The sequence below is a fragment of the Aethalodelphis obliquidens genome, unplaced genomic scaffold (assembly GCF_003676395.1).
Source record: "Aethalodelphis obliquidens isolate GAN/ISIS:26980383/991018 unplaced genomic scaffold, ASM367639v1 scaffold88, whole genome shotgun sequence".
NCBI classification, from domain to species: Eukaryota; Metazoa; Chordata; class Mammalia; order Artiodactyla; family Delphinidae; genus Aethalodelphis; species Aethalodelphis obliquidens.
This window is the reverse complement of record NW_020838032.1, coordinates 37,706-56,555: the sequence shown is the minus strand read 5'-3', so window position 1 is coordinate 56,555 and position 18,850 is coordinate 37,706. Positions and strand designations below refer to the sequence as shown.

The 18,850-nt window shown below is 38.5% G+C and overlaps 1 protein-coding gene across 1 annotated transcript; it reads right to left on the bottom strand.

Moving 5' to 3' along the window:
- Window positions 1-947: 947 nt before the first annotated feature.
- Window positions 948-18,638, bottom strand: FAM240B (family with sequence similarity 240 member B). The gene is made up of 2 exons (XM_027094290.1): window positions 18,496-18,638; window positions 948-1,244 (listed from the first exon to the last, which is right to left on the bottom strand). The coding sequence occupies exons 1-2, from the start codon at window positions 18,636-18,638 to the stop codon at window positions 1,151-1,153; spliced, it is 237 nt and encodes a 78-aa protein (XP_026950091.1). The 3' UTR covers window positions 948-1,150.
- Between the last annotated feature and the right edge of the window lie 212 nt (window positions 18,639-18,850).

Below are 18,850 nucleotides of genomic sequence, written 5' to 3'. Positions count from 1 at the left end.
CAGCTGTAATTTACTGCTTAGTTGTTACATCTGAATTGGATAAGAGCCTATAGCAAAGACCTGAACATTGTACCCTGGATCTCATAACTGTGGGGATGTGGAATCACCTCTCCAACCCTGTTGCCACCCTGTGGACCTCTCAGCCATAAGGATCTCTTTTAATTTTACAGGGACAGCAGTTTATGCCACCACATAGCATCTGTGAGTGCTGTGATACCCTCCCCAGGATTGTCTGTGTCATTCTCTGGGTCCCTCTGGCCATCTGTGCTCCTTGGCTGCCTCAGGCTTCCCACTCTGCTCCTGTCCCCTGTGAGGAATCCCTGGGTAGAGGAGAAGAGGAGCCCTAGTTCCTGTGATTGTCAGAGTCCCTCCTGATCTGTGACCATGATCATGCTCTGGGCCTGAGAGGAGGCTGCAGTGAAAGTGACTTTAAATTCCAAAACATTCTAAAGACAGCTTGGAGCTGACACTTGCTATAGCAGCAGAGAACTAACCACGACAGGCGTGAGGGGTTAACACAGGGCACACACCAGGGAGGGCACGACAACCAAGTTTATTAAGCATTATTTTGCTTTCACTGCATGTTTCTAATTAAATGTTTATTTTAAAAAAAACCAATTTATATGAAGAGAAAATAATTTAGTTCAGTTCATTTTCAAACCATAATGCTAAAAAATTATTCTTTTCATAATAACAGCTTTCTTTCTGTAAGCAGTAGCATTTCTGTCTTCACAAAAAAGGGAGAACAGGAAAACAGATTGTATGACGATGTTTTTCCAGAAGACCTAGGTAAGCCAGTTTCCCAACAAGGTCATTGCCCCTGGTAAGCTTGGATAAAATAACAAGATTTTTTACATGAGAAGAAAATGTGGAAATAAATTACATTACATGTTAACTCAAAGAGATTTTTATATTAGATAACCCGAGCTTCTTATCCCTTTGGAGGTCATCCTGTCCTCTGTGGCAGGGAGGATTGAGTTGGATAAAGACTCTCATTAGCACTGGGGGAGGTTTCACATGTAAATCCCCTCACAAATGCGAGAGCAAATAGAGAGTGTCCTGCTTAGTAAGTCAACATAATTTGGGTGCTAGTTTTTTCTCTTAGAAAAGTGCCCTTGGTGGCTTTTGAAGTGGATGAGGCAGGAAGCTCTCAGCCCACAGTGTTTGCCTGCTTTTCCTTCCCATCAGGATTGTCCAACATCACCAGCCTTTTCTCCAGTCTCTGCTTCCATTCTTCTCTGAGCCTGAGGAGGGGAAACAATATACGTGGTTAGTGCATTTGTCTAGACATCTGCTGGTCCAGAGAAGTTTTTTGTTTTTTGGGTTTTTTTCCTTCTGAAGAATATTTTTTAAGAGAAATAAGTGGCTTTTACAAATTAATGAAGAAAAAAATCAGTAGAGTAATGAGCAGTCTATGAATATGTAGTTTTCTCCAAAATTTATTCCTTCCTACATTGGTATGCGGATTCAGAGTAATATCAATCAAAATCCCAGCAGGACTTTTCTGTAGCTATCAACAAGCTGATTCTAAATTTTATATGGAAAGGCAAAAGAAGTCAATTAGCCAAAACAATTTTAAAGTAGAAGAAAGATGGGAGACTCATACTACATGATTTTGAGGCTTAATGTAAAGCTACCATCATCAAGACAGTGTAGCATTGGTGAAGGAAGAAACAGATCAATGGAACAGAATGGTGTGGAAATAAACATACACGAATATAGCCAATTGATTTTTGACAAAGTACAAAGGCAGCTCAATGGAGGAAGGATAGTATTTTTTTTCAATAAATGATGCTGGAACATTATATATCCATATTAAAAAATGGCCTTTGATCCACACTCCACATCTTATACAAAATTAACTAAAAATGGATCATAGACATGAATGTAAAATGTAAGACCAAGGCTTCAAGAAAAAAGCCACAAAATAATATCTTCATGACCTTGGGATAAGGAAAAAATTCTTATATACATTACAAAAAGCATGATTCATAAAAGAATAAAAAATTTGGGACTTCATCAAAATTAAAACAATTTGTTCTGTGAAAGATACTTTAAAGAGAATAAAAGACAAGCCACAAACAGGGAGAAAATATTTGCAAGTCACATATCTGATAAGGGACTTATTTCCAGAATATATATAGTTTCAAACTCAATGATAAGAAAATAATATAATGAGGAAAATAGTTGAACAGACATTTTCCTAAAGAAGTAATATGGGTGGCAAATAAACACGTAAAAGATGCTCAACATAATTAGGAAAATGCAAATTAAAACAACAATGAGGTACCACTTACCTCACAGAATAACCAAAACAAACAAAAAAACCCAAAACCAACTCTTTCCCCCTACCTCCCCTGGCAAAACCAAAACCCAACCCCCACCCCCCAAACCAAAAAACCCTCACAACAAAACTCAAACCAAGTGCTGGCCAGGATGCTGACTAACTGGAACTCTTTTACATGCTATTAAAATGCAAAACGGTGCAGTCAGTTTGTAAAACAGTTTGGCAGTTTCTTATACAGTTAACCATACACTTACCCTATGACCCAGTAATTTCAATCCTATTTGCTCAAGAGAAATAGAAATTTATCTTCACACAGAAATCTATATGTGAATGTTTACAGCACTTTTATTTATAGTCACCCAAAACTGGAAACAACCTAAATGTCCTTCAATGGGGAGTGGATCACCAAATTGTGATACACCCCTACCACAGAAAAGTACTCAGCAATGAGAAGGAATGGATGTACACAATTGATACACACAACAAGAAGAAAAAATCCCAAGTACATTGTGCTAAGTGAAAAGAGCCAGACACAAAAGACTACATACTGTATAATTCATTTATGACATTCTGGAAAAGGCAAAACTATAGGGATGAAGTACAGATCAGTGGTTGCTATGGACTGGAAATTGGGAGAGGAGCTGACCACAAAGGAGAAGCTTAAGGGAATTTTTCAGAGTGATGGAACTATTCTATATCTTGACTGTAGTGATTACATGACTCTGAGCATTTGTCAAACTCACAGATCTGTACACAAAAAGAAAAGAAATGCATGGTGCTTATAAATCAACTAAGAAAAAGAAAGTCTATAATCAAACAGGCAGAGGCTATACAAAGGCAGTTTCTGAAGAAGAAATCCAGCTAGTTCCTATGCATATGAAAAGATCTCAACCAAACCTGTAATTAATTAAATTCATTTTAAAACAGTGAGATGCCATTTTCAGCGTCAGATTAACAATGATTAAGAGTCTGACAACACACAGTGTGAGTGACTGGGAATTGGCATTCCCATACTTAGAGTGGAAGTTTAAAACAACCTCTTTGCAAGACAAGGAGGCAATAGCTATCAAAATTTAAAACACTCATCTTTTGACATATCTTCATTTCTATGAACTTATCCCATAATGCTTATCCATGTATGAATAATGTATGTACAAGTATTCTTATTACAACATTGTTTGTAAAGCCAAAAAATGAAAAACAACCTAAATGTCCTTCAGTGTGATTGTTTAAATTAATTGTCACATCATTATTGTGGAAAACATTAAAGAAGTACTGAAAGTGCCAATATAGAAAAACTTCCAAGATAGCATAAGTTAAAAAAGGAAGGTGCATATTAATACTATGTATAAAATAGATAACTAATGAGAACCTACTGTATAGCACAGGGAACTCTACTCAGTGCTCTGTGGTGACCTAAATGAGAAAGAAATCCAAAAAAAGGGGATATATGTATATGTATAGCTGATTCACTCTGCTGCACAGTATAAACTAAAACAATATTGTAAAGAGACTATACTCCAATAAAAATTTTTTTAAAAATTAAAAAAGGAAAGTGCAGAATATTGAAGATTGTGTAGATCCTATTTTGCATAAAAATACAGCACACTTATTTATTTGCTTAGAAAAACTAAAGTTTTGGAGAGATATATGTGAGAAACTGTTGATGTCAGTTTTCTCTGGAGAGCAGGTCTAGGAGCCTAAGTGTGAAGGACACTAGTATTAAAAAGTATACACTTGGGGAGACCTTCAAGATGGCAGAGTAGTAAGATGTGGAGATCACCTTCTTCCCCACAGATACATCAGAAATACATCTACATGTGGAACAACTCCTACAGAACACCCACTGAATGCTGGCAGAAGACCTCAGACTACCCAAAAGGCAAGAAACTCCCCCACGTACCTGGGGAGGGCAAAAGAAAAAACAGAGACAAAAGAATAGGGATGGGACCTGCACATCTGGGAGGAAGTGGTGAAGGAGGAAAAGTTTCCACACACTAGGAAGCCCCTTCACAGGTGGAGACGGGGTGTGGCAGGGAGCGGGGGAAGCTTCGGAGCCACAGAGCAGAGCGCAGCAACAGGAGTGCAGAGGGCAAAGTGGAAAGGTTCCCACACAGAGGATCACTGCCAACCAGGACTCACCAGCCTCAGAGGCTTGTCTGCTCACCCTCCGGGGTGGGCAGGAGCTGGGAGCTGAGGCTCAGGCTTCAGAGGCAGACCCCAGGGAGAGGACTGGGGTTGCCTGTGTGAACACAACCTGAAGGGGGCTAGTGTGCCACAGCTAGCCGGGAGGGAGTCCGGGAAAAACTCTGGACCTGCCTAAGAGGCAACAGATTGTTTCAGGGTGCGCAAGGAGAGGGGATTCAAAGCACCGCCTAAATGAGCTCCAGAGACGGGTGTGAGCCACGGCTATCAGCACAAACACCAGAGATGGGCATGAAACACTAAGGCTACTGCTGCAGCCACCAAGGAGCCTGTGTGCAAGTACAGGTCACTATCCACACCTCCCCTCACAGGAGACTGTGCAGCCCACCACTGCCAGGGTCCCGTGATCCAGGGACAAATTCCCTGGGACAACACACGGTGCACCTCAGGCTGTTGCAATGTTACGCTGGCCTATGCTGCCACAGGCTCACCCCGCATTCTGTACCCCGAACTCCCCGCAACCTGAGTGAGCCAGACACCCCGCATTCCGTACCCCGACCTCCCCCAGCCTGAGTGAGCCAGAATCCACAAATCAGCTGCTCCTTTAAACCCATCCTGTCTGGGCGGAAACAGACGCCCTCAGGAGACTTACGCGCACAGGTGGGGCCAAATCCAAAGCTGAACCCCAGGAGCTGTGCGAACAAAGAAGAGAAAGGGAAATCTCTCCCAGCACCCTCAGGAGCAACAGATTAAATCTCAACAATCAACTTGATGTACCTGCATCTGTGGAATACCTGAATAGACAACGAATCATCCCAAAATTGAGGCAGTGGACTTTGGGAGCAAGAGTAGACTTGAGGTTTGCTGTATGCGACAGACGGGTTTCTGGTTTTATGTTTATCTTAGTTTAGTAGTTAGAGTTTATTATCATTGCTAGATTTGTTTATTGATTTGGTTGCTCTCTTTCTTTTTTTTAAAATATATATATATATATTTTTTTCCTTTTTCTCTTTTTCTGAGTGTGTATGGGTATGCTTCTTTGTGTGATTTTGTCTCTATAGCTTTGCTTTTAGCATTTGTCTTAGGGTTCTGTCTGTTTTTCTGTGTTTTTTTTTTAATATAGTTTTTAATGCTTGTTATCTATGGTGGATTTGTTTTTTGGTTTGGTTGCTCTCTCTTCTTTTATAATCACTTTCTAATTTTTTAAATTTTAATACTTAAAAAATTTTTCATTTTAATAATTTTATTTCTTTTTCTTTCTTTTTTCTCTCTTTCTTTTTTCTCCCATTTATTCTGAGCCATGTGGCTAACAGGGTCTTGGTGCTCCGGCTGGGTGTCAGGCCTGTGCCTCTGAAGTGGGAGAGCCAAGTTCAGGGCATTGGTCAACCAGAGACCTCCCAGCTCCATGTAATATCAAACAGTGAAAGCTCTTCCAGAGATCTCCTTCTCAACGCTAAGACACAGCACCCCTGAATAACCAGCAAGCTACAGTGCTGGACACCCTATGCCAAACAACTGGCAAGACAGGAACACAACCCCACCCATTAGCAGAGAGGCTGCCTAAAATCATAAGGTTACAGACATCCCAAAACACACCACTGGACGTGGTTCTGCCCACCAGAAAAACAAGATCCAGCTTTATCCACCAGAACACAGGCACCAGTCCCCTCCACTAGTGAGCCTACACAACCCACTGAACCAACAGACACTGGGGGCAGACACCAAAAACAAGGGAACTACGAACCTGCAGCCTGTGAAAAGGAGACCCCAAACACAGTAAGTTAAGCAAAATAAGAAGACAGAGAAACACACAGCAGATGAAGGAGCAAGGTAAAAACCCACCAGACCTAACAAATGAAGAGGAAATAAGCAGTCTACCTGAAAGAGAATTCAGAGTAATGATAGTAAAGATGATCTAAAATCTTGGAAATAGAATGGAGAAAATACAAGAAATGTTTAACAAGGACCTAGAAGAACTAAAGAGTAAACAAACCTTGATTAACAACACAATAAATGAAATTAAAACTTCTCTAGAAGGAATCAATAGCAGAATAACTGAGTAAGAAGAACAGATAAGTGACCTGGAAGATACAAGAGTGGAAATAACCACTGCAGAGCAGAATAAAGAAAAAAGAATGAAAAGAACTGAGGACAGTCTCAGAGACCTCTGGGACAATATTAAACTCACCAACATTCTATTTATAGGGGTCCCAGAAGAAGAAGAGAAAAAGAAAGGGACTGAGAAAATATTTGAAGAGATTATAGTTGAAAATGTCCATAATATGGGAAAGGAAAGAGTCAATCAAGTCCAGGAAGTGCAGAGATTCCCATATAGGACAAATCCAAGGAGAATCATGCCAGGATGAATATAAATCAAACTATCAAAAATTAAATACAAAGAAAAAATATTAAAAGCAGCAACGGAAAAACAACAAATAACATACAAGGGAATCCCCATAAGGTTAACAGCTGATCTCTCAGCAGAAACTCTGCAAGCCAGAAGGAAATTGCAAGACATATTTAAAGTGATGAAAGGGAAAACCAACAACCAAGATTACCCAGCAAGGGTCCCATTCAGATTCGACAGAGAAATTAAAACCTTTACATACAACAAAAGCTAAGAGAATTCGGCACCACTGAACCAGCTTTACAACAAATGCTAAAGGAACTTCTCTAGGCAGGAAACACAAGAGAAGGAAAAGACCTACAATAACAAACCCAAATAATTAAAAAAATCATAAAAGGAACATACATATTGATAATTACCTTAAATGTAAATGGATTAAATGCTCCCACAAAAAGACATAGGCTGGCTGAATGGATACAAAAACAAGACCCATATATATGTTGTCTACAAGAGAAACACTTCAGACCTAGGGACACATACAGACTGAAAGTGAGGTGATGGAAAAAGATATTCCATGCAAATAGAAATCAAAAGAAAGCTGGAGTAGAAATTCTCATATCAGGTAAAATAGACTGTAAAATAAAGACTATTAAGGGAGACAAAGAAGGACACTACATAATGATCAAGGGGTCAATCCAAGAAGAAGATATAACAATTGTAAATATTTATGCACCCAACATAGGAGTACCTCAATACATAAGGCAAATGCTAACAGCCATAAAACGGGAAATCGACAGTAACACAATCATAGTAGGGGACTTTAACACCCCACTTTCACCAATGGACAGATAATCCAAACTGAAAATAAATCAGAAAACCCAAGCTTTAAATGATGCATTAAACAAGATGTACTTAATTGATATTTATAGGACATTCCATCCAAAAACAACAGAGTACACTTTCTTCTCAAGTGCTCATGGAACATTCTCCAGGATAGATCATATCTTGGGTCACAAATCAAGCCTTGGTAAATTTAAGAAAATTGAAATCATATCAAGTATCTTTTCTGACCACAACACCCTGAGACTACATAACAATTACAGGAAAAAAATCTGTAAAATATACAAACATATGGAGGCTAAACAACACATTACTAAATAACCAAGAGATCACTGAAGAAATCAAAGAGGAAATCAAAAAATACCTAGAAACAAATGACAATGAAAACACAATGACCCAAAACCTATGGGATGCAGCAAAAACAGTTCTAAGAGGGAAGTTTACAGCAATATAATCCTGTCTCAAAAAAAAAAAACCATCTCAAATAAACAACCTAACCTTACACCTAAACAATTAGAGAAAGAAGAAGAAGAACAACAACAAAAAATTAGCAGAAGGAAAGAAATCATAAAGATCAGATCAGAAATAAATGAAAAAGAAATGAAGGAAACAATAGCAAAGATCAATATAACTAAAATTGGTTCTTTGAAAAGGTAAAATTGATAAACCATTATCCAGACTTATCAAGAAAAAAAGGGAGAAGACTCAAATCAATAGAATTAGAAATGAAAAGGGAGAAGTTACAACACACACTGCAGAAATACAAAGGATCATGAGAGATTACTACAAGTAACTATATGCCAATAAAATGGACAACCTGGAAGAAATCTACAAATTCTTAGAAAAGCACAACCTTCCGAGACTGAACCAGGAAGAAATAGAAAACATAAACAGACCAATCACAAACACTGATATTGGGACTGTGATTAAAAAACTTCCAACAAATAAAAGCCCAGAACCAGATGGCTTCACAGATGAATTCTATCATACATTTAGAGAAGAGCTAACATCTATCCTTCTTAAACTCTTCCAAAATATAGCAGAGGGAGGAACACTCCAAAACTCATTCTACGAGGCCACCATCACCCTGATACCAAAACCAGACAAAGATGTCACAAGGAAAGAAAACTACAGGCCAATGTCACTGATGAACGTAGATGCAAAAATCCTCAACAAAATACTAGCAAACAGAATCCAGTAGCACATTAAAAGGATCGTACACCCTGATCAAGTCGGGTTTATCCCAGGAATGCAAGGATTCTTCAATATACGCAAATCAATCAATGTGATAAACCATATTAACAAATTGAAGGAGAAAAATCATATCATCATCTCAATTGATGCAGAAAAATCTTTCAACAAAATTAAACACCCATTTATGACAAAAACACTCCAGAATGTAGGCATAGAGGGAACTTACCTCAACATAATAAAGGCCATATATGACAAACCTGCAGACTACATCATTCTCAATGGTGAAAAACTGAAACCATTTCCTCTACGATAAGAAAGAGAAAAGGTTATCCTCTCTCACCACTATTATTCAACATAGTTTGGACGTTTTAGCCACAGCTATCAGAGAAGAAAAAGGAATTCAAATCGGAAAAGAAGAAGTAAAGCTGTCACTGTTTGCAGATGACATGATACTATACATAGAGAATCCGAAAGTTGCAACCAGAAAACTACTAGAGCTAATCAATGAATTTGGTAAAGTAGCAGGATACAAAATTAATGTACAGAAATCTCTTGCATTCCTATACACTAATGATGAAAAATAAGAAAGAGAAATTAAGTAAACACTCCCATTTACCATTGCAACAAAAAGAATAAATTAACTAGGAATAAACCTACCTAAGGAGACAAAAGACCTGAATGCAGAAAACTAAGACACTGATGAAAGAAATTAAAGATGACACAAACAGTTGGTAAGATATACTATGTTCATAGATTGGCGGAATCAATATTGTCAAAATGACTATACTACGCAAAGCAATTTACAGATTCATTGCAATCCCTATCAAACTACTAATGGTATTTTTCACAGAACTAGAACAAAAAATTTCACAATTTGTATGGAAACACAAAAGACCCCAAATAGCCAAAGCAATCTTGAGAAAGAAAAACAGAGCTGGAGCAATCAGGCTCCCAGACTTCAGACTATACTACAAAGCTACAGTAATCAAGAGAGTATGGTACCGGCACAAAAACAGAAATATAGATCAATGGAATAGGATAGAAAGCCCAGAGATAAACCCACGCACATATGGTCACCTCATTTTTGATACAGGAGGCAAGAGTATACAATGGAGAAAAGACAGCCTCTTCAATAAGTGGGGCTGGGAAAACTAGACAGCTGCATGTAAAAGAATGAAATTAGCACACTCCCTAACAGCATACCCCAAAATAAACTCAAAATGGATTAAAGACCTAAATGTAAGGCCAGACACTATAAAACTCTTAGAGGAAAACACAGGAAAAACACTCTATGACATAAATCACAGCAAGATCCTTTTTGACCCACCTCCTAGAGAAATGGAAATAAAAACAAAAATAAACAAATGGGACCTAATGAAACTTCAAAGCTTTTGCACAGTAAAGGAAACCATAAACAAGATGAAAAGACAACCCTCAGAATGGGAGAAAATATTTGCAAATGAAGCAACTGACAAAGGATTAATCTCCAAAATTTACAAGCAGCTCATGCAGCTCAATAACAAAAATACAAACAACCCAATCCAAAAATGGGCAGAAGACCTAAATAGACATATCTCCAAAGAAGATATACAGACTGCCAACAAACACATGAAAGGATGCTCAACATCATTAATCATAGAGAAATTCAAAACAAAACTACAATGAGGTATCACTTCACACCAGTCAGAATGGCCATCATCAAAAAATCTGCAAGCAATAAATGCTGGAGACGGTGTGGAGAAAAGGGAACCCTCTTGCACTGTTAGTGGGAATGTAAATTGATACAGCCACTATGGAGAACAGTATGGAGGTTCCTTAAAAAACTAAAACTACCACATGATCCAGCAATCCCACTACTGGGCATATACCCTGAGAAAACCATAATTCAAGAAGAGTCATGTATCCAATGTTCATTGCAGCTCTATTTACAATAGCCAGGACACAGAAGCAACCTAAGTGCCCATTGACAAATGAATGAATAAAGAAGATGTGGCACATATATACAATGGAATATTACTCAGCCACAAAAAGAAACAAAACTGAGTTATTTGTAGTGAGGTAGATGGACTTGGAGTCTCTCATACAGAGAGAAGTAAGTCAGAAAGAGAATAATAAATACCATATGCTAACATGTATATATGGAATCTGAAGAAAAATGGTTCTGAAGATTCTAGGGGTAGGACAGGTATAAAGACACAGACCTAGAGAATGGCCTTAGGACACGGGGAAGTGGAAGGGTAAGCTGGGACGAAGAGAGAGTGGCATGGACTTAAATATACTCCCATATGTAAAATAGATAGCTACTGGGAAGCAGCCGCATAGCACAGGGAGATCAGCTTGGTGCTTTGCCATGACCTAGAGAGGTGGGATAGGGAGGGTGGGAGGGAGACACAAGAAGGAGGAGATATGGGATATATGTTTATGTATAGCTGATTCACTTTGTTATAAAGCAGAAACTAACACACCATGGTAAAGCAATTATACTCCAATAAAGATGTTAAAAAAATATGCTTGGTTAGTTTCTTAAGTTGGATAAATCATTTTATTCATTTAATAGGGCTGCCATAACAAAATACCAACTTAAACAACAGACAATTGGCTTAAACAACAGACAATTATTGTCTCAGTTTTGGAGGGTGATAGTTCAAGATCAAGGTGTTAACAGGTTTGATTTCTCCCAAGGCCTCTCTCCTTTACATGCAGATGTCCTTCTTGCTCCATGCTCATGTGGCCTTTCCTCTGTGTTTGTGCATCCCTGGTGTCTCTTTGTGTATCATAACCTCTTCTTCTTACAAGGACAACAGTTACTTGGATCGGGTCCCACCCTAAAAGCTCTCACTTTAACTGTCACTTGTTTTAAAGGCCCTATCTCCAAATACAGTCACGTTCTAAGGTGCTGGTGGTTAGGACTTCCCGTATGAATCTGGGGGGACACAATTCATAACAATGCTAAAGCAATGCATGATTATTATGGATAAATTAGAATACACAATAATGAATAAAGAAAAATTGGATTCAACCTTAATTGTTTACTCTTGTAAATAACCCTAAAATGAGTATGATAATAATTAATACTCTTTCCATATACCAGTCTACTTTCCTTGAAAAGATCCCCAGAAGTGAATAATTAGAGGGTATAAATATTTTGAAAGCTGTAGGCACCTATTATCAAACTGACTCCAAGAAACTTCTTACGTAAAACTCTGCTCAATTATGGGCCCAAGAAAGAATGGAAAGAATTTGGAATGTTGGCCTGTTGTTTGGTGGTGATGTTGCTTAAGCACATTAGCAACCAAGGATTAAAAGTTGAAATACTGAGAGAATAGGGACATGGGGGGATATCATCCTCATTCTACCTCAACTTTAAATAGAACGAATGACATAGAAATATAGTTTGCCGGTTTGAAAGGGAAGATAAAACATGTAACTGCTGCTCTCCCATTAGTGGACATAGGTCCATGCACATTTTTCTTAAGAAGTGATGATTTATTGAGATTATATGACCTTGTATTGAGATCCACCTATTAGTAATTTTAATAATTATATTCCTTCATTATGGTTATTAAGTAATCATCTTGTTATTTTATTTGCAATCAACCTCTCCAACCTGGGAAATATCCAAGCTCACAAGCTCCCGTTGTTAACCATCTCTGAAAGCCTCTGTAAATAAATCTGCCTCCAAATGTACATGATTTTTGTCACCTGGGGTCTTTTAAAGCTCAGTAATAAAGGTTGCTGCCTGTATGTTTCATTGAACTGTAGGGGCATAATATAATGTGAATTCATCATTAATTAAAGGGGCTTTAACTTTTCCTTGGTGTGGTGGGTATGAAAATGTGTTATTCAGAGATCCTGCTGGCCAATTGCCTGTTTTTGTAAATAAAGTTTTATCAGAACACAGCCCTGCCCATTTGTGACTATTGTCTGTGACTGCTTTCATACAATGGCAGGATTGAGTAGTTGCAACATAGAGCACAAAGCCCAAAATATTTACTACTTTGTCCTTTCTAGGAAATATTTGCCGCCCCCTCATCTAGATTTAAGAAAGTGATGGAGAAAATCTTAATAATGCAGATTAAACTTAGAAGTGTGCCCTGTCTTCTATAACTATTATGTTGTGAATGGCAGAAAAAGAATGTGGAAAAGCTCTTGCGGCACTAGAAAACTATAATCCTTAACAATCTGACTTTGCTGAATTGTATAGTAATTAAACATTTATTCGTTGTCTGATTTTGTCCTATCATGGCTGAATTGCAACCATATGTTGGCTATAGAGACAAAAGGTTGGCAAAAACCAATAGAAGGATGCTGTGAGAATCAGTTGGATGTATGAAATGTGTAATAAAGAGCATTGCATGTTTTATTCTTATTTGTAAAGTATATGTCACACATCTTTATAAAAGTAAAATTCATAATAAAAATATGTACATATATATGTGTAAACATTTTTTCCACAGAGAGACAGTCATTAAATGTTTACCAGCACACCATAACTTGCTTCCCATTTTTCTCTCACAGGTGCTTTCCCCAATAAATCTCACACCCATCTAATTTCATCTTGCCCTCTGCTTCTTGGAGGAACCAAATTAACACATTTGGAATGATGAATTTATTCTAGGAACAGAATTTATGAATCTGGGGTTTATGACACATTTATTCACTTTTTGTATTAGCTATATCACCATTTATTGCCAGATGGATGATAGTTGCCACTATCTACCTAGTTCCCATTAAATCCTATTTTATGAGTATTTAGACTGTTTCCTGTCCCTTTCTGGTCAATATCTTTCATCACTGTGTTGCTTCCCTTTATCTTTGTGCTCTCAGTAAGCTGGTGAATATAAGTGTATATATGGATCTTTTCTTCTATAGTAAGGAAGGTCAATATGAGAAAGATAATGCTTAAAAATTGGTACGCAGAGTCAGATACAGCAGAGGAGCAATAAAACTGACACTAAACTTGAAGAGAACATTTTTTTCCTTATGTCTAGAAATACTGACCTCACTTTTCAAATGGAGACCAAATGATATTTACTATTTATTGTTCTAGATTCATCTGATTAGTGGAGGAGTTGTAATTAATATCTAGGAACACAGATTATGCTTGATAAGTATGGGATTTGACTAGAAAGGAGGACTTTTTTTAAGAACCATAAGCCAGAATCACAAACCAGAATCACAATGTCCTTACTAAGAACCACAGAAGATCAACTGGGCACATAATTAGTTTTTTTTTTTTTCTATCATGTGCTTGCTAGGCCCTAAAGATATGTGCCAGTTTGGGTCCTCCAAGAAGCAGATTCAAAGGAATCAACCATGAAAAATAAAGCAGGGGTTGGGGGAAGAAACAGAAATGGTAAGGGATAGCCTTCAGATTAGCATGCTGGTCTAACACCTGTGAAAGGAGAGTGAGAAGTAAGGAATGATTGGGTAGGAAAAGGCCCGAACCACAGCATAGTTCTGAGAAAGCTTAGCTGAGCTGATGAGGAGTCCCTGGGTAAAAGTTTCCCAGTAGAGGAGTTCTGTCACACAGGAATTTACCATGACTAGCTACCCCTGCCATGCTCAGTCATTGGCTAGAGCAGTCAGGGGTAAATGTGGCCTCAGCTCAAATAAAATGGCAGATCCAGAAAGGCAGCACCTAGGGCTCTTAGTCAACTTTCTCCCCATTGCAAGTTTAGAGCACCTCTGTGGCTACCTCAGTATGTAAAGAAGAGCAGTAAAATAATAATCCTTGTCATCAAGGAATTTATAATTTACTGAGTCCTTGATCTCCCAATTTAGATTTCACACTATAATCATAATCTCTGTGCTTCTGTTTTAATATGAAAGGTCAGATGATGCTTTTGCTGCCCCTATTCCTGTGTAATAATGAACATGCCTTTACAGTGGTTTTTCCATAGTGGGGAGAGATGGGCCTGATCCTGGTTCCCTTTGACCTTCAGCTCACCAGCTGGATCTGGTCACGGGGCAGCTCAGCATACTGCTCTGAACAACTCAGTTTACCAGCCATATACCTCACCCCCTCAGTTTGAATGAAAAAACTAACTAAAATTTTTCTCACTGGTTATTTTTCATAGACTAAATCTTATAAAAAGTTTGAAATGATGATTTCATCTGGCTTGGAGATTATGAGTTGGATATTTTGTTACCTGCTTCTGAAAGCATCCTGATTGACATAACTGATAAGTAGGAATCAAAGCAGAGGGAGGTGAGTGGTCTTGGGGTGAGGCCTGATAAACCCCTCTCCTCACTTAGACACTCTGAGCTCTGCTAAATTCTGAAGAGGTATTTTGAAGATCATACTTCTTGCATTAAAAAATTATTATTTTCATATAAGCATTGTACATTTACTCAGTTATAGTTACAGGCTGGTTATTTAGGCTTAGGTGTTCATATAATTTATCATCTAAATTGAGATACTTTGGAAATAAAAGGGAGCACAATTCATAATTATAACAAATTGATATACATACACCTGGACTGTCCCAACACACCAGGAGATTTGTTCATTGTACCTACAGTACACTTGACTTCTCTCAAATTGCCTCAATCAGTTATTTGCAAACAGACTTCAACTTCTCCAGGGGACTGATGCCTGCTGTGCTGCTTCTTTCTAGCCAGACTCAGAGAGAGTAAGAGGGTTTCTAGTTCTGAGGCCACCCACTTTGGCTTGTGATCTCACCTCCAGGGCTTCTTCCACACACATGTGTTCCTAGGGTAAATGGATTCTCTGCAGCTCTGGTTGCATTCCTCTCAGTCAGTGAACCTGTAGGCATGTGCTAATGAGCATGTCCATGGTGAAACACCTGTTTCCACTCTACTCAGCTTGGGCACAAGGCCTTGCCGGTTAGCCCAGCTGAGGAACATAAGGCATTATTGGCTCTGTTCTATCAGCAAAGGCGTTGGTGGAAAATTTTGAGGGTTTTTTTTTTGAGGTTTTTGTCTTCTACTGTTCATTTAGAACATTTCTTGATTGCACAGTGGCTTGAAATTGCCACTTTTATAAATGGAGGGTAAAATAACAAAAGGTGTCAGTGTTATGTGTGTGTCTCAGGTTATGCACTTACATATAAGCATTTTGGAAAGCCATAGCCTTAGGTGAAATAGGGACCCAAGGTTTTATGCCATTCATTGGTCTGGTCAAGTGTATCCTGGAAGATAATTATTCTAGGACAATATTTCAAACTGTTTGCTTACATAAGCAATATTTAAGCAAATATTCTGACATTCTGGTTTTGGTTTAAAAATATTTATATTCTTTCTGTGCAACTTGGTTCATCTGGGATATATGTGGCTGTATGTTTTGTTTTGTTTTCGTTTTTTAACAAAAATAATAACAAAACCACTATGTTGTCATTCATTGTTTACCAAATTAAGAAGGCTTTTTGAGTTTTATATTCATAGTTGATAGGGGGCAACAGCTCTGGTAAGTGAGACTCAAGAACAGAGGAGGAGACCACAGAAGCTGCCTCTCCTCCCCCAGCCTCTGCTGATTTTCCTCTTCTCTGAGCAAGGCAGCAGCTCTGTCTCCATCTTCAAACGTTTATTTGGGAGAGACAATGCTAAAACGTTTCATGATGAGCACATTTTGAAGATTTATTCTCTTGGCTATAGAAGGAAGAGAAAACTGCTCCAAACTCTGAAGGGAGTCTTTTTAGGGGGCACATTAGAACCTGGATAATTAATTCATTTGTTCTATGGGCCATTTGCAAATGGTTGCTTTTTTGAATAACTTTTTTCCTAATATGGTAGTGTCATTTTAGAAACTTTGGAAAAAAATAGAAGAACACATGCACACAAAATTTGCCATTCCACCAGTCAAAAATAACCCTCTTAATATTTTAGAGTATTTTCTTCTAATCTTTCCCTATACATATGGATAAACTGCATCTATACATTAAAAAAGTCAGATCATATTGCAAATTTTGCTCTTAATCCCACACCCCAGGGCTTCTGGAAAGGAAGATGCAGTACAGGGCTCATGTGGGGATCTGGCTCCCAGTGGGCTTGTGCGCCAGGACTGGGGAGGAAGATGGCAGGGACCATACAACTGACTCTTCTTGCTCCCCTGGACTCTTCAGGACTGGGTGCTCTAACATGTAACTCTTTTAGCATTTAGAAAAACCTGGTTTTTCTTGCTGGACAACCAGGAATGTAACTGGAATAATGGTAGAGCGCTTCTCTGGATATAGAGAGAGGCTATTTCCCCTCAGGAGCTGAAGAAAAGTTTTTAGAAGTTAATGTTGGTGCAACACATGTGAATTACACATGTTTGTAGCTCAGCATACTCAGAAACATGGAAGCACATGCCTTGCTGTCCAGCAGAACACACAGATGCGATTCCACTTATAAGTGGGCATCTCAGCAAATAGACAGCCTGGCTGGACTGTTGCCATTTTAGGGACAGAGAACCCAGACAGTCCCTGAAAAGTTGAGCTGATCTGTCTGCTCCAGGGCACTACATGTGTGAGGGCAGGTGCTGGCCCTTTTAGTCAGAGCAATGTTGACACTTGTGACACATCTTCTCACATAAATAAATGTTCCCCTCTCAGCAGACTTCTTTGACTAGAACAAGTTCAACTGCCAGTAAGAGGAAGATCACATTATTCTTCCCCCAAGAAACTTAATATGTATCATCTCAGATGTGGGATCTTTCACACTTATACACATCTGTTGACCTAACTCTGAAATTCAGTGTATCCTCGTGTGCTGAGGATTGCAACAGAGGCAGGGTGAGGAAGAGATTTTTTCAGTTCATTAAGATATAAATAACAGAAACTCATTTTTGTTTACACCAAGAAAAAGCTTGTTCATATCTATAAGTCATTGGTTCTCAATAAGGGGCAACTTTGCCCTCCAGAGGACATTTGGCAATGTCAGAAGATATTTTTGGTTGTCACAATGTGGCAGGGGCGTACTAGCAGCATCTAATGTTTTGAGGGATGCTGCTAAACATCTTACAAAGCATAGGACAGCTGCCTTAGTAACAAAGAATTATAAGACCCTAAATGTCAGTTGTGCTGAGGTTGAGAAACTCTGATATAGATGGTAGCAAGACTAAATGAGTAGATGAATTAATCAAGTCTTTAATTTTCTATATTTTATGATATTTTGACATCTTAAAAAGCTTCCTGACTGCCCTTGACAGGGCTAGCCTTCTTCTGCATGTCAACCAATCCTGAGTCTGTGGCCCTAAGCACCTCCTTATCTAACTCTCATAGATAAAGCCATATTTCCCCTGCCCTATATCATCCCAAGACCAGGCCAGGCACCAGACAACTAGAGACCATCCCTAAATCCCACAACCCTCAGGAATTATTCGAACTAGCCAATCCTAAACTGTTTACTCTGCCTTTCCTTGGAAACCCTGATAAAGGCTCTGGCTTAGACTTTCCCTCTGCTTTCATCTTCTGCCACGTGGCCAAAACCTGGTGCTTATCCTGTGGCCCTGAGTGGCATGCAGTGATACTCTCTCTGAAAGCTGTGTGTATAATAAATGTCTTCCTTCTAAGCCTCATTCTCCTTTTGTCTGTGGCTACACCGACTTGACCATACCACCTCCAATATTTGCATTATTAGAACAGTAGGTAATGAAAACAATTCAGTTTCCCCATCTTCACATCTGGTATGTTTCTGGGGAAATCTACCTCAAAAAATAGTGAAGAAACAATCCACATACTTTCTCAGGGCACTTCTTCCCTGACGATCTTCCTCCAGTTCCCGGTAACCAGTCTGTTTGCTAATTTCTTTCTCCCAGAAGCTTTTGAGCTCATGACAAGTTTCACAGCAGAAGACTTCTCGACGTATGTATTGATTGTTCATCCTCTGAAAATAAAAGAAAAAACAAACCCAAGTACTTCAAATAAAGCCACTCTAATTTTGGAGTGATGAAAAATGAGTTTGAATCCATACACTGCCAGTTACACTTTTTGTGCCTGTAGACAAATCACAGTCACTATGATTTTGTTTGTCAACTGCAAATAGGGATAATAATGGTTAATGTCAGAATATACTGTGAAAAATTTTGAAATGAG

Excerpts from the sequence above, each read along its gene's own strand:
- FAM240B (XM_027094290.1), bottom strand. The coding sequence starts at position 18,638 with ATGAACAATCAATACATACGTCGAGAAGTCTTCTGCTGTGAAACTTGT. Across the intron at positions 1,245-18,495 it reads GGAAGAAGTGCCCTGAGAAA|GCTCAGAGAAGAATGGAAGC; the intron begins GTATGTGGATTG and ends TCCCCTCCTCAG.